The sequence below is a fragment of the Botryllus schlosseri genome, chromosome 8 (genome assembly GCF_051294905.1).
Source record: "Botryllus schlosseri isolate E-star chromosome 8, Bs_hap1, whole genome shotgun sequence".
In the NCBI taxonomy this organism is placed as follows: Eukaryota; Metazoa; Chordata; class Ascidiacea; order Stolidobranchia; family Styelidae; genus Botryllus; species Botryllus schlosseri.
Window position 1 is genome coordinate 14,220,546 of NC_137243.1, and position 23,003 is coordinate 14,243,548.

At 40.4% G+C, this 23,003-nt stretch overlaps 1 protein-coding gene and 1 long non-coding RNA gene across 2 annotated transcripts in view; both read right to left on the reverse strand.

Annotated features, from left to right (window-relative positions):
* LOC145444270 (uncharacterized) overlaps window positions 1–22,668 on the reverse strand; it is a 244,724-nt gene extending 222,056 nt beyond the window's left edge. The window contains exon 1 of the long non-coding RNA XR_013916644.1: window positions 21,815–22,668. This is a non-coding gene — a long non-coding RNA (uncharacterized LOC145444270). The remainder of the gene's footprint in view (window positions 1–21,814) is intronic.
* On the reverse strand, window positions 8,322–18,884 carry LOC145444243 (transaldolase-like). Its single transcript, XM_080322192.1, has 10 exons — window positions 18,725–18,884; window positions 18,540–18,663; window positions 13,390–13,497; window positions 13,001–13,132; window positions 12,691–12,748; window positions 11,957–12,071; window positions 11,758–11,887; window positions 10,356–10,446; window positions 10,172–10,294; window positions 8,322–8,624 (listed from the first exon to the last, which is right to left on the reverse strand). Exons 1-10 carry the CDS (start codon window positions 18,819–18,821, stop codon window positions 8,592–8,594), a joined length of 1,011 nt encoding a protein of 336 aa, XP_080178318.1. The 5' UTR covers window positions 18,822–18,884; the 3' UTR covers window positions 8,322–8,591.
* Window positions 22,669–23,003: the final 335 nt, after the last annotated feature.

The window sequence follows — 23,003 nt, forward strand, 5'->3', positions numbered from 1 at the left end:
AAGACTGTTAGACTCAGTGCGAAAGGTTGTTGAGATTGCCGATGACGTTACAGATGCATCGTTCAAAATTGATTGGAATATCGCTAAACCCAAGAAATCTGCGAAAGAAGGTGTTATTTCAATAAAACCTCTACATTCTGTGCGAATATTTGCTGTTTCCGGAACTTAGGTGCGAGGACAACATCACCCGACGAATTGCGAAGAGACAGTCGTCTGATTTAATCGTGACCAGACGAGAAACATTTATGTCAGTCGGTATTTTATAGCATGTTCTGAAACACGTTGCCGCGTAGACTACTTAACCCAGCCTCGGACGAATCCACCGATATTGCATAACTAATTATCTGGTTGAATTTTATCAGAGTGGACGTATATGCAGAGTAAATGCAGGCTGGGAAAACGGGGGGAGGGGACCAGTAAAAATATCAACTTGACAAAGCTGACTAGGCCAGCTGTAATTATTGCTGCTGGGCCCGAGGTTCGGAAGGAAAGAAAAAGAGCCGATTGGTTTGCACAGAAATGGCCCCGATCACCAGACTTCTCCACATATCACTCAGAGCTCAATGTGATGATGGCCTCCGTAGCGCAAAAGTTACCGTAATTTTATACTTGCTCTCTCACGCATTGAAACAGAGAGTTCGGTTCTCTGATGGAAGGTTTTGAAGTTGAATATACAGACTTGGTATCGAATGCAATGCACCCTCCATGAAGGGATTTACTTGCGCCGCAAGAAGATACATAGTCTTACAACAAGCAGCAGCTGCAAACTTACGAACGTTGTTCATTAATGCTTTAGAACGCATAAAAACGTACCAAATGGCCGTATACGACTGGTAAATAGGCTACATTAGCCTAAATTTAACATTAGCCCACAAATAGGCCTACATGTAAGTATTTTTCTGCGGCCCGCAGCGTCATCTGCTGTTAAAATGCGGCCCGTTATACAAGGGAAGTTGAGAACCCCTGCTGTAAGAGGGTACCTGGGCAAGTGGGCATTCCATACCGTCAAACACCAGCAATCATTCCTCGCCAACGATTGTTGCTGGAATGTGATATACCCCGGCTCGTATAAATACAAAGTATGTACAAAAACGCTTTTTCATGCTAATCTAATTTTTCGACTGTCCTTATTTTTGGGTCCATGTCGATGGCAACCCTGACTATAGATCAGCAATAGCGCCGGAACAACTATTAGTCCTCCTTTCCATAAGACTTCGGAATTATAATCCGTTTCGGTGCTGTGCACTCGTGTTGCATTGGTAGAGGTTTCATTCATTGCCAAATAAATAACCCAAGTTCTTTTAAATGCCGAATGATATCACTGGCACTATGTCACATAAAATATATTGTAATGAACAAATCCCCACGGATATTACCACTGGATTATTTTATTTACATCGATGTCTAATGAAAATCCACTTGACTAAATGATCACTGTTGTTATTTCTAATGTGATCTTCGTTTTATGCCGCCAAAAGCTTAATGTCTTTGAAAAAAAGTGCAATCACTTGATTTCCTCTAAATTCTGACATCATGTATCCGCTGTCCTGTGTAGCCTATTGGGTGACCTTCCTTCGTGATCTGACGAATTCTAATCTAGTCATGAATGTACCCCACGTACAGGCGATAGCAGTTTAGCGGTAACTTTGTGATAGGCGCCGATCCGTGAGTTCATGCTCATATTAACTATGAAGGACGTTGTTGGGACAAACTCATAATACAACGAAATGGCAAGAATAATAGACAATGAACCAGACGGGAAACTAATGTAGCAAATTTGGGATGGTGTGAGCCTCTGAAAGGTTCAGGTTCGTGTGAACGCGAACCTTTTAAAACGTTCTGTGCGAACGCGAACGTGAACCTCATGACATCGCGTGACGGTCATATTGCTAATTACAACCGTACATTTCAGTAAAGTGATATATTAATCCACACGATACCTATAGCGACGACTCGGACCACATAATCCCACAATGCTGAAGTACATAATTACTTTTTAAACGTCGCCAAATGTATCCACAGGGGCAATCAAATGATATAATAATTCCATAAAATCAATATCTTCCGTCGCTTTGCCAACAATTTTGACGAGGACTTACAAGGGAATATAAGCTTACGCCTTAACGGTAAAGGCCAAACCGGGCAATGTATTCGGCGTCTGAGTGTTGCTACGTGGATATTGGGCAGAGTGTGAAACTGGTTTCTATTAGGGATGTTGTGAACCCCCGAAAAGTTCAGGTTCGTGTGAACGCGAACCAGGGATATCTAGATATCCCTGACGCGAACCTTTTTGAAAGGTTCTGTGTAAACGAGAACGTGAACCTATGACGTTAAGTGACGTCATATTGCTAATTCCAACCCGATACACGATACCTAGCCACGACTCAGGACACATTATGCCACAATGCTGAAGTACATGCTGGCTTTTTAAACGTCACTAAAAGTATCAACTGGAGCAATCAGGAACATTTGGCGCCAGTCATTTAGGCGCCTGCGAAAAATTAAACATACATGTATCAATATATAAATAAATCGAAGTTTTCGGTCATAACAAGGACAGTCCTTTTCGTCCAAGGTGTTCTCGCTGCTGATCGTTCTGGCGCACTTCTCGGAGCCGCATGTTACATGGCCTATAATTTCATTAAATCTCTCGAAAATATCCTACTTTATATCAGTGATTTTGAACTTGTGTGACGGTTCGCACTTGTACGGATGAAAAAAATTGCACTGCGAATGACGAAGGGAGTGCGAACTGCGAATAGTGAGAATGAAAAATCCGGATGAGTGCGAATGAAAATCGTGAATAATTGTTAATTTTTCTGACGTGAAATAATTCAAATAAACCTAATAGGAAATTCAAGGGCATAGTGTAACTGTTGTAATTGAGACGCAAATGTAAAATCTTGTTTAATTTACGACGCACCACTAATCGTAGCTCTCACAAGCCGTAGTGAATTAATATTTTCGCACTATAATTTTTACGTAACCAAAAGCCTGGTGTGGAAGCTGGTGTAGTGGCAGACATACAGTACATCAGCCCGTTTGAGCCTGCGACGGACTGAAAAAATGACGTCAAACTGACTTTCTGTTCTCTTTCGCTAAACAATCATATTTTCGTAATAATATTCGATTAGCGCGAGACGCGAGGGTACAGCATCATTACAGACTTTGCAAGTTACTGTAACGCAAATTTTTACCCCTTCAAAGTTTATTAGAGTATGGACCGCAAAGGGTATGAGTTTGGGTCGACACGGTGCCAGAGCTACCTGTTGATATTATATGTAATCCTATGTAATATTTGTTGAATTTTTTGCACAAAATCGTGCGATAGTTTTTACATATCCAAGGTCACTGTGTTGGGTACTGTATAGGGTTACCATACGTCCTCTTTTAAGAGGATTTGTCCTCATCTTTGGTTTTTATGAAAGTGTCCTCGGAGCACTGGCGTAGCAGCATGTGCTGCCATCCCTGGCTCTCTTGAAAATGCCGCCCCCCCCCCCACCCTGGGTAGACCGCATCAAATTTCGACATAGATTGATGTTCAAGTAATCTTGTCAATAAGAATAATTACAAATAATATGCCGCTTCTCAGCCTCACCGTCTCGACGTTAATGACGCCAAAAATAATAAAAACAAGAAATAGCGAACGAATGTATTGTACAAAGAGAAAATCAATGGCCGCCTCAAAGCAAAAGTAGCGATAATATCCTCAAATTCAAGTTTTTGAACGTAGTCTCTTTCTATAGACAGAATGGATGGAGCTGATAGCTGATCATTATTCATGATAGAACTAAATATATAAGACTTAATCAGTTTGAGCTTTGAGAAGCTCCTCACACAGCTCGCAGTTGAAACACCAATGTTCAGATAAAGTTTCAGACACGAGCATAAATGCGGTGTCGAATCAAGTAGCTTTGCATTAAACACCCACTGTAAAACATCAAACGTTGTTGTACTACGATCAAACGTGGTTTCACTGCTCCGCACCAGCCTCTTAACCCTTTTAAAATCTCAAGTTGAACAAGTTCATATGATTATAACTTAATTTGTGTTCGTCCTAGAGCAATGGTTCGCAACTTTTTTTTAGACACGCCCCCTTTAGGATAGTGAAAAATTCCGCGCCCTCGTATCGTCATATTACAAGATCCAACCGGGATGCCAGTAACCCTAACAGCTTGTTTGATGGCATGGAAGGTTATGACTGTTGATGAGGGAATTCAAAAATAAGAAACTGGGTCTATATATAGAGAAACACGCGTGAATTGGAGGTAAACCACACATAGCGCGAAAAAAATTCATTTGGCCGATTCTTCGCGCCCCCTTAAGATGCTTTCACGGCCCCCAACGGGGGCGCGCCCTCCAGGTTGACAACCCCTGTCCTAGAGGCCTCGTATTGGTTTGTACGAAAAGCTAGCAATCTTCTGCTTTATATGATCCCTAATTCGAGATATAAGGCATGACAATTTTCGCAGCTAACTCCAAAAAGTCCACCTCGTCGTCATAAGTGCTTCTAAAAGCGCTGGTGAATAAATTGTGACTTTCGCTTTGCAGCAGCGCGTGGGAATTCAAAAATCCAAATATATCATTTAAATGGTGAATGCCGGCAAACCTAGTTTCAGCTTCAAGTTTAAATCTGTCCTATGCTTGAAACATGCATCGTCTAAATTCTTCAACAACACTGAGGCCAGCATCTTCTGTTTGTTCGCCAGACATTCTCCTTTTTCTGCGAATTCTCCGAACAATCGGCCGTGACGGCTATTTCGGAGTGATTCCATCGCCATGTTAACATATTAATTCGTGTTTTCGGAATGAGCGCGACACTAGCTTTCGATTGAGACATGTTTGATTAAATTTTAGCTGACGGGACGCCTGCTATAGGACTACCAAGCACTCTTCTTTCAGCCGGCTGTCTACACGCCGTGCGAGATAGTGTAATGGTGATGCGTCCGGCTTCTTGATCGGTAGGTTGTGGGCCCGCTCCCCGGCCGGGTCAGACCGAAGACTCGAAAACTGGTATCCGCGGTTATCCCGCTAGACGCTCAGCAATCACGGAGGAGAAAAAACGGGGTGCAGACTAGATGACCTTACTATAAAGTCCTTATCGCATCTCCGTCGTCAAAGCATCACGATGATGCAGGCATCTCTCTCACTGTGCAGCCTCATTTTGCCGCCCCCTTGGAGCCTGCCGCCCCTGGCGCAAAGCCAGAACCGCCAGGTGGCTGCTACGCCACTGCCTCGGAGGACGCCCTTTTGTCCTCTTTTTTGAGATTTTGTCCTCTTTGAAAATCTAGGTCATATTTAGAGCAAAATGCGAGTGATATGCCGTAAATTGTAAATTAGCACAGCAGTGACGCTCAAACGGTATTTTGAGCTCTGAGCGAAAAGATGACCTTTTTTTAGTCAACCACGAGCGTGAAAGAAGTTGACCCTTTTTTTTAGTCAACCGATCACAAAGTGGGAAAAGTTAACCGATTTTTCTAAAAAAGTGTCCTCTTTATAGATTTCCAAAATAACCCTAGTACTGTAGCCAATAAGTGAGACACGCTGCAAATATGGCTTTATCATGAGAACTCATGATAAGATTTATCCGACTGGTTTTTCTGGAAGACATTCTCGAAGAGCGTTGGGATGAACTAGATTGGTGGTGAGCAACGAGCGAGTTCAGGCCTATATGAGACTCATTTGTGTCGAGGCCAAACACTTCTGCGTCGTGGCAGATGAAGACGTAAAGTTTTGGCCAACAAACCGCTAATAAAATGCAGTCCCAAAAACATAAGCGGCGAAAAAACCTTGGCCAAGAAATGACCGATTCTGGATGGCCAAACCTTTCGATATGGATATGCTCCGTTATCGGCACGAAATAATCCCGTTCTTGCAATCTGAGCAGACAGTAGTTAGGCTACAGTTAGTACAACTGCAACACGCAGAGGAATTTAATTAACCAGGATTTGAAATTGCGTGCGTCAGACATGCTTGTAGAGCTGTGTTGGGTATAGAATTGTGGAGTGCGCGTTCTCCGTGTCATAGCCTACATGTCCGTAAAATCGTAGCATAGCCTAGGCTACTACTGTAATATTAAAAATGAATTCCTTTTCATGGGTGAGGCTCGGGTCGCGAGATGCCACAAAAAGTCAGATTTTGGTGGTGCGAAAAAAGTTGCCTTTTTAATGAGACACTAGATAGTTTCATGCTACATAGTAGCCAATTTGTTTCACATCTGAACAAAATGTTGTCGAGCATCTTCATCTTCTTCATGTATAACAATATTCGGTTAGTTTGTGCGAATGAAATTTAGTTTACAAATAAACTGCGAATGGAGCTTAAAAAGCACTTCTCTACATAATTTATGTTGATTTGCGAATTACTTTTGTGTCCTCTTCTGGCTCGCTCCCCACCCTATTTGGGTAGGCTACGACGAATAGCCCCCTATAAAGTTGGGAAATGGCTACATTATGACGTATCCGGCAAACTACGTAGGCTATCATTTATAAAGATTACATCATTAGATCTTTTTATGGCAATCCTTATATTATCTTCCAATATATCTCCTGAAATTATTTCTAAGAAGCAAAATATATGTAATCGTGATTACTTTTCCAACGTAATCGTAGTCGACTACTTCCTGATTTTGCTGTAATCGTAATCTAGGGTTGCCATACGTCCGGAATTTCCCGGACATGTCCGGAATTCTACTGAAAAATCTGCGTCCGGGAGGAATTTCTAAAATATGCCTAAATGTCCGGAATTTTGAAGGGTTGAAGTAGGCTGAAAAGTTTTTCGTAAATCAACATAAACAATATTTTTTACAAGCAGATTTATGATATTCAAAACTCTTCTTCGCGCTGCGCTCGAGGTAATGCAACGTATGTTGATATTATAGTATGGGCACCAGGCACCACTTTCGCCAAAAATGCAATCTAAATAAATATAAATGACCATCATTTACTGACATAAGTCCAATGGCAATCGCAATTATAAGCAAACGGTATAGTACTAGAGTTGGTCAAGGCCGATTGGATGCTTTAGTCACAGATAGTGGTTCCAAATCTTGGGGTCGTTTACCTTTATCTGGGGATCGCGATGATGTTGGACGTCATCACCGTCCTAGGCCGGGAGTAAGTTTGGGCAAGTTAAATTTTTTTAGTAATCAGCTTAACAAGTTTTTAGCTGGGCCACGGAAGATTTTAAAGTTTGAAATGAGGTCGCGACTATTAAAGGTTGGAAATCACCGGATGTGCAACCTGCTGGTGCATTTTATGGTAGCCTAATGGAAGAATCAATATTATTGAAGAATTCATTCATAAAATTTCACAGTCAAATGCATATAGTAATTGCCCAAGAACTTACATCGATTACCCTATGCTGGGTTAGAGATCAGTGCTTTTTTTGGGCGGAAGGGGGCGGAAAAATGTTGTTTCGGACCTGAGTAAAATAAAAACACACAATCAGATAGCCGCGTCGACCTAACGGTATATAGCAGGGCTGTCAAACACAATCCAGACAGGCCAAACACGGCCCGCCAGACGATTTCATCCGGCCAGTGGCGAAATCTTTTGCACACCATAGCAAGTAGCAATCACCAGTGCTCACATTACAGAGGGCCCAATTTATGACCTATGTGTCCCACTCCATTCCTGCATACAGTCGTTTGGCATTGCTTTGCTAGTGTGACGTCATATTAACACTCAATGTGTAATACCTCATTTAAAATTCGCTAGTGGGTGCTAAAGAGTGTCCGGAATTTGCTTCACAAAAATATGGTAACCCTATCGTAATCGCGTGACTTAGAAGTAATCGTAATTGATTATATTCATGAGTAGGCTTACCATATTTTGGAAATCTAAAAAGAGGACACTTTTTCAGAAATTTGATACTTGCAAAACCGGAGAATTCTCAAAAACTGGTGAATTTTTCCCACTTTGTGATCGGTTGACTACAAAAAAAAAAAAGTCATCTTTTCCGCTGCTAATTTACGGCATATCACTCGCAATTTGCTCTAAATCTGACCTAAATTTTCAAAAAAGAGGACAAAAGGGCGTCCTCCGAGGACACTTTCAAAAAAGAGGACAAATCCTCTTAAAAGAGGACGTATGGTAACCCTATTCATGAGGTAATCACCCCATGTCTGATGCGTACACAACACATACACATAAAATCTAGAATCTAACCGAGGACGGAAGCCTTCTCATCCAAAACCCCCGAGTGCTTCACAATTCATTTGACAGCCACGAGCCATCCTCAAACCAACGTTTCGTTGCGACAGTCCAAATAAAAGTTGCCGTGATGATCAGTTCCGGACGCACTCGGTAATACACCACTCGTATCTTACATAATGCTGTATTGCGATTGAATTATGGCACTGAACGAATAGTTAGGCGCCTACGCCTCAAGGAACGAAATTATCAAACAGGAGACGTGATCCACGAGCAAGTAGCGAGATTATATGCATCTAGCCCAGTAACAAAAAAAGCGGTTGATTACACTTGCATCTAAGTCAGCGCGACGAAATCAATGTGACGTAACAAAGTCCGGAATAGTATGGAATGGCATCTCTCGCAAAAACAAGGCAGACCGTAGCAGCGTGGCGCGCATCACTTGGAGCCGTTTCCTGCTTGCATACGCTCCTGGAAAATAGACAAATGCATTTAGCGACACTTGATATAGTACTCAAAAATTTTGCTCTTGCACCCAATTTTTCGATTTAAAATTTTGTAATAACTTGTGATAAATTTTGTAATAATTTTGTGATAACTCTACTTTGATGATGCAATAAATATGTAATTATCAAACCAGAATAGCAATACGCCACCTTACGGTACATTGCAACACCGTTAACATTAATGTAGGAGGCAGGCAAGGCAGGATTTGTTCATACCTAGAATTGAAACATTGCTCACGAAGATCTATAGACTCAAATCGGGTCGCGGGCCACTTTTCAAATTTCGTAGAAGCCACAAGAATACAATATCGAGACAAAATATAGGCCACCGTTTAAGCAACTGTGTTTTTAAATCGTTACGTCGGTACAACGCTGTGCTCTCTAAAATAGGCGACGGGCATAGTTAGTTAGTACCACAAAAAAAGTCATCTATTATGGAAGAAACACAAATACAACAAAAATATATCATCAATTTTACTTCATTTTGCACTATGAGCTGTGTACGATACCTGACGCTTTTCAGCGACTTAAGGAATCGATATCAGGGCTAGAGAGACACTATACTGGCTGAAAGACTATCTCGTATTGCTTGATCTTGTGAGGAAGCCTGAGAGTCTCGGTCTCGGCAGTTTATGGAACATCGTGGGTCAGGGCAATATGCCTACACGTATCAGCCGATTCTCCATTGATCGAATGCTGTTGCCATCGCCGGAGCCGTTTCAGCTGCTGAGGATTTGTGATGTTGGGCACATCATGAGGATAGCTTAATTTGAAACAACGACGACAACATTTTGAAACTGAAATCAATTTCAGCAATTCAAAATGCATTACTTAGCGTCCTTCCAAATGACGCGGGAAGCAAACTGCGACCTCGCAGGCCGCACGTTGGTGACCCCCTAGTACTTCAGACTGCTCTAGTAGGGTTTGCCTACTTCCAGTACTTACTCAAATGCTTGTTTTAAACTATTTCCACTTCTACTTGTGCAGTTGTTTGGAAAAAACCACTCACTTCCGAGTCTGACCTCTATGAAATTGTCATATCATCAAGTGAAAAAGCCCCAATAATACAGCAACGGACGGTTCCGCCTACTTGTAGGCTCAGTAGAGTAGTCATTTTGCATCAGTCGCAAACATAGTCCCTTGATCAACTGCTAAAAGTATGCAACCATTTTCTACTTCCATTCGAAGTTGTTTTGACAGGTCTTGGAAACTGCTACTTCAACTTCGGAACATTAAAGTGAGAAAAAACCTTTTGGCGGCAGCCATTCTCTTTAGAGAGCCACGGTATTCACATGGCAGGTAGATTTTCACGAGTGTGACCTTGATACCATTGAGATAAGCTAAAGTAGAAATAACCTGCCTAAAATATTTTACCCGCTGTTCAAATGCGGTGGGTTTTAGAGGTGAACGGATGCTACCAAAAATATTTTGCACTTTTCTCTTGGATTTGATCGCAGCGTCCCTTCGAGTAGAACGTTACAGCATTCCTTCTACTCGAGTAGATACACTAACCCTGAGCATTTTCTCGAGCTTTATCGAATCCACCGCAAACTTCCTGATGCCTTCCGCCAGTTTCTCCACGGCCATCGGGTCTTCGTTATGCAAATAACGGTACTGAGACTCGTTCAGATGGATCTAAATATCGAGAAAGGTTCGTGACGTCAAGTCCCCGAAACACATGCGACTCGGTGCAAACCTGTTCCATGTCCATGGTCTTCGCACTCTCTTCGGTCAACTGCACTTTCAACTGGTCATCGTCAGATTGGAGCTGTTCGAGAAGCTTGGGACTGAAACAATTAGGAGTAGAAGTCAGTTTCTAAATTCCCACTTGAGCAGTTCCATACGGAGATTGAAACTTGAATTTTAGTTATGTGCCGGTAGCTATTATAAAATCGCTAATGGCGCCAGTGCGACTGATGCAGAATGGCACCATTTCAAACCTACAATACCCAAACTTTTTAGCTGCTTCAGTCATCAATCGTTTAATCACTCCGCAGCAGTTGCCTTCTAAACCTACATCGCCCCCATTTGCTCTCAGCGCCCCCCTACCGCTTCATGTCATGGTAAGCGCCCCCTTCACGCTCGCAAACGACCCCAGGGGGGGGCGCTGTCGCCCACTTTGGGCACCACTGTTTTAAATGAACAAATAACGCATCGTAATTTCAATCTCGCAGCCCATCTTGAAGTTATTTTGGAATAGCGGAATGGATGGAGTTTTGCAAACAATTTTTCTCCAGAACCCCAACAAAACATCTCTAATTAGCAATGTGTTTGTATCAGTATGATACTAGCAATTGGTCAATTAAAATGAGTTAACACGGTAGTCGGTAGAATATTTCATCTCAGACGGCCATTCTGTTTGTGAGTCCTGAAGTTTTAGTAGTTATGAAGCGAGTCTTCGGTCGTGATTCTCTAATTTAAAAGATACAAATTAGGTATGGTAACAGCAGCCATAACAGCAGTCAACCGAGGCGTTGCTAAAACAACATTTTGAGTGCATGAAGTTTGAATTGTGTCTTTTAATTGAAAACTCTTAGTAGCATAAAGAATCACAAAGTCATTAGAATGATATCTATCTTTCACTAATATCTCCAGTTCGTAAATTGGCCAACCGCGGTGGACGGCATTAAAACACAACTGTCATCGTAAGAATCTAGGTTTCAGCCGGGAAAGACATGGTCAGTGGTGGTTGAAGTTGTCAGGGTGATACTCGGGTAGAAGTGGAACTACCGTCATGAATACCTACCCAACTACAGGCAACAAGCAAAAGTAGCCATTTCCAAGACATGTGAAGACTACTTTGTGTGGAAATAAAGAATGGGACTCTTAAAAGTATCCAAATAAGTAGTTTTAAGAAGTAGATTTGGTCATGGAGTCGTATACTTTTCGCAGTTAATCGAAACGGGGCGATTTTTCTGAATTGCACGGTGCATTGTAGCGACCGACGTTAAGTCACAATTGACTTCACAAAGAGGTACAATTTTCAAAAATATCTTGCGTTCCTGTGATACAAACGGCTGTTTCTGTTTCGCCCAAGTTATTATGATCATTTCATTGCCACGCCTGATGTAGGAATATCAATAGTAATCCGCACTCACGAGATGGTCAGGAGGTCGCAACCGGTCAAAGCTTTAATTTGTTTCGTGTTCCTGAACGAAGCTCCCATAACGACGGTCTTGTAACCGTATTTCTTGTAGTAGTTGTAGATCTTGGTAACGCTCTGTACGCCTGGACGTATCGTCAATTTTGTAAAACATCTGGACGGTTAAACCAAGTTGAAACGAGCCGTGATCTCACCTGGATCTTCCAGCAATCCATAATCAGACTTCCCGCTGCTTTTCACGTACCAATCGTATATCCTTCCGACGAAGGGCGATATCAAGGTGACGCCGGCTTCCGCACATGCTACAGCCTGGACAAAGGGATAACGTGGTACTGTAAGAGGGTCATTTCAAGCCGTAGGATTAGCCGGAATCATTTCCGTTAAATTGCTACTCAATCAAATCTCCTACATGCAAATTTCTGAACGTTATACAGACCTTGTATATCGTTACATATCTGTGTAGCATGGCTTAAGTCAATATTGACAGTTATTACAACTAGTGCCGGGCAAAATTGAGCACTAGACTGCTTTTACCACGAGTCGAGCACAAAGCTTCAAGCTGGAATATTTGCATATCATTCATTCCAAGCATTAAAATATTTTTGTGCACCAAAATTTAGTTGAAATATTTTAGTCTGGATTAGCACCAAATAGAAAATCTAGTCACAAGATACATCATAGATTCCCTTTCTCTATTCGGCTACTTGAGCCCGGCACAAATCATGAGAATTTAGTGAGCCACTGGTTATTACAAACAAAATTCCAAGAACCTTAATATTATCATATTCTCAAAACATACATAGCGAGTGATGTCAAAGAACATGGCCCTGAAATCAGCGACGCATCAAGACTAACAAATCGGTTCAAACAAATGGCATTGAAGAATTGTTAAGGAACATTTGATGAAATCCGCCAACGATGCATTTACCTGTGCGAACGAAAAGAGCAGAGTCATGTTGCAATGGATACCTTCCGCTTCCAGAATTCTAAAAAAGGAACGGCTTACATTTCAAGGGTATGGAGGGATCAACATAACGGCAGCACAAGAAATACTGCCTTATTACTAGCGCCTTGGTCGACGAACAGTCATATTTACTTAATAAAGAGCGGGTAGTACGAATGTAGCCTCTCAAACAATCAAATTATGTGGGCGTCAAGCAAACAATGACGGTGGCATTAGAATATCAGTAGATACAGTCTTAGAACAGCGTAAATATCCCGTATTCCGTAATCCCTACTTGGCAGCTTGTACGCCTTCCCATGTTGTGCCGAGTTTTATGAGTATTCTGTCCTTCGAGATGCCCTGAGCTTCGTAAAGTTCAATGAAACGTTTGGCTTTCGTAACAGAAGCTTCCACATCGAACGACAATCTGAATACAAAAGGCAAATGAAATAGGACAGATATCCTACCCTAGATATGTTACGGAATCGTGCATTTTTTCAAGCTCCCACCGCCTTTTGGCAAAGATATCTTCTACCGTATTGATCAAAGTGGATTACTCACGTGAATCAAATCCACGCCAAACCATTGCATGCTACTACACTCAAGTAATGTCGAAATTCTCGTGCATTGAGAGACAAATTGATACATTGCGGCTGTTTGCCATAATAGAATACTTGACCCTACCTGGCATCGACTTCCGTGGATACTCTTCCCGGAACAATCTTCAGAATCTCTGTGCCGAAGTTGACAAAAAGTTTGTCAATGGCATTGGTCAGTTGTTGGTCTTCAGTTCTGAGGCAAAAGACCGGTAAATTTAGCAAAATAGTATTCAACACTGCCACTGCCAGACAGCAATAATACAACAAAAGCAGTAAGGCTTACCAAGTTTGCTGATGAATGTGATTGCATTCATTGTAATATTGTAAATATTTGCATGTTAACATGTAAAATAAGCAGTTGAGAGTGGTTGGTTTCACTGTACTTTACGGTAGTGCTTGTGATCTATTGCATATCAAACAATAGCTAAGCAAGGTAAAAAGGTCTCCATATTTCATTTCAAGTGGTTTACAGGAACGAATTCTTATTGATTGTTCAGCAAATATAATACTGTCAGTGTCACAGTATTGATGACTAGGCACTTCATATTATGCTTTTCCTAGTCTGCAATTCATATTTTGCAAATCGCAAAAGTAGATATGTCTATTGGCAAAAATTGTAATACATTATTCATCAGCACATTCAACAAAAGAATGATTGTAAATCGTCAAGGACCATCAGCATATTATGATATCAATCTAAAATTAGAGCCTGCATTCATAGATGAATTATACTAGTGGATTCTCATTCACTTTTCCACATAAGCATTAACTGCGAGCAATAGAAAAGCAACATGAGAAAAGAGCACAGGTAGTAGGATGTAATAAGTAAAAGTTTCACTTCTATTAATAATTTGGAGAAACCTTCGCATTTATGTAATATTATGTGCATCATCCATGTAATGATAGGCTTCTATGAATAATGTTCAACATGTAGAGGAACGAGATTTAAAATGGGATCAAATCGAGACTTTGCCATTTCAAGTTTTATTAACAGGTCTGATGATCTGTGACTAGGAAATTTATGGTTTACAAAATAACGCTGAACAATAATGTAGCAATTGTAGCATGGGAAAATAGAAATCATATCAAATTGCAGTTTATTTAGCCCGGGAAGACTACAGTGTCAATTACAGTGTTGTGCATACCATGACGTCCACGAGTCATATCAAAAATTACCAGTAACTCCTATAGCTGTATCTTTTCCTATAACAAAATGTAGACAAGTGAATGAACTGCAATGATTTCAAGGCCCACTGATTCATTCAAATTCGGGCCAACAATATGAAAGTGTATAGAACTGCCAGTTCCAGGCCTGCAATGTTCTATCGACACAGGTTGATTGCTGTATATTCAATACTTTGATTAGAATACAGAAAATCAACAATGACAAAACATTTCCATCAGTAGATTTACCTGTCACATTCATCAAATTTGCATAGACATGGACTGTTACAGTAGAGCACTTCTCCACTAGGTTCAAGTCATATCGAACAGATATTACGAAGTCTATTAAACAACAGCCTGAATTTGACTGTTGGGATTTTTTCAATCAAGACTATTAATTCATACAATATGGACAATCAAGCAACAGACCATAGTTTAAGTTGTTGAAGCAAGTGGTCAGATATGCGAACAAAACGAATACATACAATTTCAATTTCTCGTTAACAATTTGATCACATTTGACCACAAGACTACGATACAATGAAAGATAGTCGAAGGTGTCGAAACGATTGTGAAGTAGTCTTCGAAATCAGACACCCACCTGTCATAGGCGATGTAAAAAGGTGGCATGCACACTGAATGAAAGTAAAAGACAATATAAAGGACAGGCGACAAAAATTCAATTCACATTGGATAACAATGACCGCTGTCACTCAAGTGCAGAATGAAAGACATTTTAGAGGCAGCATTACATATCGGCACCACTTTTGTATTTGGGTCATTCCATCCCAAATCAACTGAATTTTTTTCAAAAGATAACCCTATGGTCAAGGATTTTATTCAAATCGCACAGAAAGGGAGACAGTGATCTCCTGATCAGAAAAAAACTTGATTTTATCGAAATCGGATAAGTCGTTGAGATTTTATCGCATTGAGAAAAATACCACTTTTTGCGTTCATTGAACCATGTCAAAATGGCATTTCTGAACAACTTATTTTGCATGGATCTTTATACATGATGGGCTTGAGTTTTCGTGGGTGAATCAACGTTTTTGAGACAGCTGTTAAGTGAACTTTGAATGTGAACAATAATATGCTGGATATTTCAAAAGTTTATGGGTCAAATGAGCAGAGACGGTTGGGCCCCCAAAGAAATCAGTCATGCATGACGGAATTTTCTGGGCCGAATTGTGAAAAAAGGTATACTTCAAATTTATTGAGTAAGGTATCAAATGAAAGCTAAGAACAAATACAATGCAGTAATAGGAATCCCAATAGTGATTTCAAGGATCTAAGCAGTGTTATAGCAAGAAAACTAAGATCATGATATTCCCCCCGTGTCTGAAGGTATTTTGGGGGGCATAATTTATACAGCTGCTTGGTTTTTGGTTACGTGATTAAGTATATTAATTAGCTAGCACTGTCCATTTCATTTCATGGTGCAAGTGATATCAAACATTTAATCAAGCTATTATTCAGTCAAAGATATAAGGAAGTGCCTATAGTTCTATATTATACATAAGATTTCACTCTAACATGTCCGAGTAACCAATAAATAGACAGTCATAGTCGACAGAACCCCTGAGTGTGCCTTTTGGGGTATTGTTGTTTCGTAACACAAGATTTTAATTCATGAAGTTGAGTGTGGTGCATTTTCGGAATGCAAAATTTTGAATCATTGAAATATCATATGATTGCTTTACAAAGCACAATCAGTTGCAAATATTGCTTTGTAATTCGTGTCATAAGTCATATCTAACCGTTCTTTCTTTGAGCACCTCGTCTATCCTTAGATTAAATTACCAGCTACTGGTTAATATCAGAAAAAGAATTATATTAGGCCTACTTTGTTGCCCTTTTATGTTACTTTTCTTCGCACGTCACGTTGTTGCTGTAATGCCACAAAATGAACGTAGGGTGAGATTGATTAGGCATGTGCTCCCAAATTCCATCTCCATCTTGTCACAATTTGGTGAAATATATTTATATTCTAGCTCACGAGATAGCGCCTCATTTGGCAAACTAATACCAATACAATCAAGCTTCTAGGTCAGGGGTTCTCAACCTGGGGGGGGGGTCGTGAAACATCTGAAGGAGGGCGCAAAGAAGCGGTCACCAGAAAAAAATGTTCGCGCTTCGCGCGATTTACCCACATTGTTTCTCTATATAGACCCAATTTCATATTTTTTATTCTCTCATCAACATTCATAACCTTCCATACCACCAAACAATCTGTTGGGGTTGCTAGCATCCCAGTTGAATTTTGTCATATGACGATAAGGGGGGCGCAAAATTTTTCACTATCAAAAAGGGGGGCGTGTCTAAAAAAAGGTTGAGAACCACTGTTCGAGGTCATTGTATTTGGATTTGACACCAAATTTTGTAATGATACGTCATTTCGGATAAAATATGGTTTAGGCAGGGTGGTGATGCGATATTGGCCATTCTCTTTGAACAGTTCGTCATTCTTATACATTATCTTTAAAACCGCAATTCTCGACCATTTGTCTCCATTAGTTTAAAAATCATCTGTAAGTAGTTAATTTGGTCATTTTAATCCTTACTAATAGAAAACAATCAAACTTGAATGGTCCAACAAACATGGTAATCATGCACTGAGTGTACAAGTCAGGATATATTATAAACTTGTCAGCATACATGATATGTTACATTGATGCCATGCAGAGATGGCACAGCCTGATTTCTGATTGATAAATCTATCTGGTTCATGATGAGGTTGGAGAATGTGAATTCATGCAAGACGATATACTTGTGATCAACCCGCAAATTTTACTACTGTGTTTGAATACGAAAAATGGAAATTAGACGTTCTCGACTTGGAAAATGTCTCTACAAGTGATAATTATCAATTATAATTCATAAACTATGAACATGAACATGTAATTTGTGTTTCAAGTTTTGTTTTGCTTGAATGACTGATGAGGCACTGTCTCTTCTGGCCGCATGCCCCTACCAATGCCAGCTTCACAAATCTCAATTTTGCAAACAATTTCAGTTATGCACTTGGACGGGTGACGCATACATGTGACATTGAGCTTTCAAGATGAATCTTTGCCAATTAAAAAGAATAATTCATATAGAACCAGATCGTATGTGCATAGCGCAGTTAACAAAATTATCTTTTTCAACCATGCACAGCTGCTATACCACCCGACTATTTGAACATTAATAATCTATGCACCACTCACCAAAATATGAAATATAAAAGGCCGGAATATAAAGTAAGCCATGCCCAAGCTATTACTAATGCTTAATGAAGTTTTAATATATAATATATCAAGGTGTATAAAAAATATATATAACCCAAAATACCTTTAGACACATGGGAAATATATGAATATAGTTTTCTTGTTATAACGCAGCTTAGATCCTTGAAATCACTATTGGCATTGCTTTTATTGGACAGTGCTCGTTCTTAGCTTTCATATGATACCTTACTCAATAAATTTGAAGCATACCTTTTTTCACAATTCAGCCTGAAAAAAGTCATCACGCATGACTGATTTTACTCCAGCATTACCTTTAGCCCCCCTGTCAACCCCAAACGGCTAGGTTATTATCATAATAAAAATATTCAAAATGAGTGTTAGGCTATGTACTTTATGAAAATGTACTCCATTTAAAGCCACAGAAAAAGACTAATTTACAGTAAAATTCTAAAGTTTATGATCTAAAAAATGATACCTCTTAACGGTTGACTGAGCACAAAAAGTGCACTTTTTCAAATCCCCATAAATCCTAAACCGCTGAATGTATTTCCACGAAATAACTTTTGTTCAGTTTGAAATTGATCTATGTTGCTTGGGAATGGCATTTGATGTTTATTTTGAAACATGTGGTTATCTGCCTCAGTTGATTTGGGCTGGAATTACCCATTTATAAGGAACATCAAACGTTTGAAACCTCGCCATATCATTCAAAACAAATTTGGATCGAGACGATTTAGTTAAGATTCTGCTTTAGAGCATTTCAGGCTAGAAACAGTATAAATGGAGCCAATGAATAATATATGATTTAGTGGCTAAAAGCGGTTGTAACAATTCTTCTCACCCTCCCTGCTTTTTTCCAAAATCAATTGCATCTTGGATTAAATCCTTATATTCTGGCATCTGTGCTGCTGCAAGCAGTAAAGATGGATTGGTGGTCGCATCAGTCGGCAGGTATCTTGAGATAGCTGTAACAAGCAATTTGTAACAGCTTCCTCTCGAAGCAATGAAAAATACAGACAAATCTACCATGGATATCGCCGGTGTCCGCCACAACGATGGTGTTTTCTTTCAGTTTATCCAGCGAGGTGGCCATTTTCTGCTTTTTCGCGCTATCGCCCGACATTCGTTTGGTCTATCCTATACACAAGAATCTGCTGGAAAGGAATGACTAATCAATTTCCGGTTGGACGATCGACTTGAATCAATACCAAGAGATCCGGCTTGCAGAATCGTTAGATTTTTGATTAGTCACCGTGCTTGGGCGAAAATGGTCATTGTAATCGAATGACCAAGTATTCTAGTCAAACTAGGTCCCCGTAACTATTGTCAAGTAACAGGTAAGATAACGCAACCAACAATTGACCCCTAACACTCATGAAACACAGCGTCAATATACACTGGAGCAGACGCCGCAATCACGCGCCAAACGTTTGCAGTGCACGCCGCACAATCTGAAACTTATGCCGCCATTTCTTAAACTGCACAATGCACATTATTTCCGTCGGTCTGTATTGTAATCGACTCTATGCTGTCATCAGACGATGAGAAATATTCAACCGATCATCGTTTATTCGCAGCCTTATAAGCAGACAGTGGCGGCTCGTCCTATAGGGCAACTGGGGCATTGCCCCACCTAAAATTCTGTTCAATAACAATTCTTTACAATTTATAGACGCACACCTATAAACCGAGATCACAGCGAAAATCGTATACTTCTTGTCCTTTCGCTTGAAAACGCCCATATATATAGCGAAGTCTCTGCGAAAATCGAATTCTCTTCTGTGTTTTCGCTTTGCGAATGCCTAGCCGGGGCCAAAGAATGTAGAAGGACAAGAAGTGCGAGGTCATTGTGTCGTCATTTGATTGTTACGTAGGGCGTCCGCCATTTTGGTCCTGAAGCTGCAGCGATCGATCGTTGATTTGCCTATAGACGCTCTCGTCGGTTCTCCTAAAATTGACTTTTTGAATGATTTCCACCAGTTTATTCGTAAAGTCCCAGTATTAATGTTCAATTTATAACCTTACTAAGTATTTGAAACGAACACTAAGCCGAGAATATACATAATTTAAAAAGTAAGGCTGTTTATATAGGCCTACGCCCTACATGAAGAGGTACTGGGTAGCTAAGCCCTTCCTACTTTTGCGAAGTGCTTGAGTAGTTTTTCTCTAGTTGCAGTACTAAACCAAGTAAATCTCATTATCCTATACCTCGCTCAGCATCATATCATCTACAGGCCTTGAAATACGGGGGTGGGGCCATGTCACAGTTTATGAAAGAAGTCATCACTGAGATGAAAAGTTAAGTCGGCTGTCTTAGTTGACGTAGGCTACCAAACGATCGAATTTAATCCGAAGTCGAATTCATCACCTTTGGGACACCTACATCCAGGAACACAATGTAGTTCCTGTCATGAAAGCTAGCTTGTCAGATGTCAACATCTTTGCAATCAAATCCAGGACCAAATGTACCGGATTCCAGCGGCTAATTAACGTAGCCTATAATATCACCAGTTCACACAACGCTCGATAAAACGGTATTCATATCAAAAGATCGGTTATAACTATTAAAGATCGAAGACTGAAAATCTCTATACTGTGGTTCTACAAGGTTTCCAGGTGAAAACCTGGTTTTCGTTGATGGCATAATTGTGTCGATCGTCGCTCTATTTGTACCCACAGGCCAACTGTCTGTCCTTCCCGTTTCCCACCGTCGATCTGATCCTATCGTTAAAAAAACTTCCTATCACCTTCTGCATTCTTTTCGTCGTATCAGAGTTTACTTTCAACTACCCTGATTAAAAACGATCATAAACTGTATCTGTATGCATTCGCCTATGATCACAACATTCGGATATATCATCATTACACTTTATTAAACTTTTTATCGAATCAGTACACCACCAGATTACGATAGAATATAATGAAAAGACGTAAGGGTGCCGAAACGACTTGGAGTAATCTGTTAATCAGACAACTACCTTGGCCTACAGCATGTAAATAAGAGTCATGCACACTGGATCTAAGAAAGGATAACATAAGAGGAATAAGCGACAAAAATTAATGCAGCATATGTCGGTAGACGAGGTCGATATGACAGGTTATAGGTTAGGTCAAGTAATCAAAGTCGAACACCCTGTGTTGGCGTGTATTTATCCCGCTGGCAATTCATCTTCCATATCCGCCTTCTCTTCATCCGCTGGAAATCAATATAAAGCATTGCGAGATACGCAATTTGGTGCAGCACAAAATACTTGCTCTATACGGTAGTACTGGTATATTTGAAATAAGAACAGCGTGTAGACAACGAAAGAATATTAACTGACCTTGGTTTCGTCGTGAAATATACAAGCAATCCAGCATAATTCCATAAATATCACTGTTAACAGCGCCGAAAACTACAGCCGCACGCATATAGCTTCAGGTTGTTTGTTTTGGTTTTTGAGGACCAAAATGGATGCCGCTGCGCAACAATCGCATGACGCAACAATGACCTCGCACTTCTTGTCCTTCTATATTCTTTGGCCGGGGCTTGCCCCGGTAGCGCTCATAACAAGCTTTCACTATCTATTCTCTCAAAGCCGCGCCCAATAAAGAAACGGTGATTTACTCTCTCCTATTCATAAAATTACCGAGCAACCGGGGCACGATAGCTCTGTGCCCTTAAGGTGTGATGTAACAATCGTATCTATAGCTAAACTCTGTTACCGTCATATGCGTTTAGTCGACCTTTGCTGGTATAGGTCGATTTTAATGGGGTTTAACACCATGAAAACTCTTGAAACTTGTTATGTCATGTCGTGATGGTGGTATTTAACACTGCCCCAAGTTTCAGGGTTTCTACTTAGAGTTTAGGGTAGTAATTCCGTTTCCGAAGTTGAGTGTGTGCTGATCCGTCATGTATCGCAAACAGATTTTACTCAAAAGCCGGTATTGGTATCCATTGGTTTTGACGATGTTCAATACTGAGATCGGTTATGACATTTGGCACGGTAAGTCTTAATGTTAGTATCGAACGCTGTACCAAGTTTTAAGTTTGTCACTGAACTGTGTTAGTGGTAATTTCGTATCCTAATTCGAGTGAGAGCTGACTCGTCATTTATCGCTAACAGATTATACGCAAAGCCGGTATTGGTCTCTATTGATTTTAACGATGCTCCTTACCTAGATCCGTCATAAGCTTTTGCACGGTATGTCTTGATTTTAGTATCGAACGCTGTGTCAAGTCTCAAGGTTGACACTCAATGATTAGGGCAGTAATTTCGTTATCAAGGTCGAGTATGGTAAAGATGTGCTCCGATCTGACACTTTAGCCTACAACACATTGCGGATTTCACGCAAAAGCCGGTGTATCTGCGGTAACGTTAAGTGAGATGATGATATCATTCTCAGTTTGCATTCAAATATTTACTTTGATCGTATATTCTCCAATGTCAATTTCACCGTGAAATTGTGGCCTTCAAGCCATTTGCGTACAACCCCTCGTCACTTGATCAGCCTATTCCTCAGTAAATTTTACGCAAAATTCGGTGTTGGTCTGTTCGCATTAATTTTGACAGTGTACCATACCGAAAAGGGCCATGAGGCCACTTCTCGATAATGTCATGTAAAAGTGTACCAAGCTTTCATCCACGTATTTATTCGGTAATATATTTTCCAAAGGTGATTTCGCAGCAGACCTATAAGACAGTAATAAAAACGTATGTGTCGTGTTACAGTCTCCAGTTTCAAGGCCAAAATCTCTTATGCTGTACCGACTACCGAGACCAAATTTCCGAGGCTGCTATTCTTAGTTCTTTAGAATGATGTTTTGGATTCAATAGGACAGGCCCAATCTATGAGATAACAATTGCGTATCTGTCCGAATTCGTTGACCTTTCCAATTAGGCTTACGCTATCTCTCGAGTTATAGTCATTTCCATTTCTGCAGATAATTAGTCAGGTCTAATGCGAACATGAACCGTGTTGAATCTTTGTTCTGTACGCCGTTTACGCAGTTACCACACTTCAAGTCACAGCTCACCAGCCGACCTCTCGTGGCACATACGTTAAAATCACTGTTGCTGGGAAATTCATGTTACCGTACCATCATTAAGTTACTTGTTTACGTTGGAAAACGCTATTGTGACGTCATCTTGATAAAAAGTCGCTTGCAGCCCTTGCCCCACCACCCGATATTGTCACGAGCCGCCACTGTAAGCAGACTTAGAAAACTAGACGATTTTTAGCATTTCCAAATTAGATTGAAATTCGAATTATACAGTACATATGTAATAATTCGCTACTCTTATGCCATTCAATTAGGGTT

What these genes read in the sequence shown, in the direction of transcription:
- LOC145444243 (XM_080322192.1), bottom strand. Translation starts at nt 18,821, where the DNA reads ATGTCGGGCGATAGCGCGAAAAAGCAGAAAATGGCCACCTCGCTGGAT. An exon ending in TTTGGAAAAAAGCAGGGAGG is followed by an intron (nt 13,498 to 18,539) that starts GTGAGAAGAATT and finishes CTTTTGCCTCAG; the next exon opens with AACTGAAGACCAACAACTGA. An exon ending in AGCTCGAGAAAATGCTCAGG is followed by an intron (nt 8,625 to 10,171) that starts GTTAGTGTATCT and finishes TCTATTTTCCAG; the next exon opens with GAGCGTATGCAAGCAGGAAA.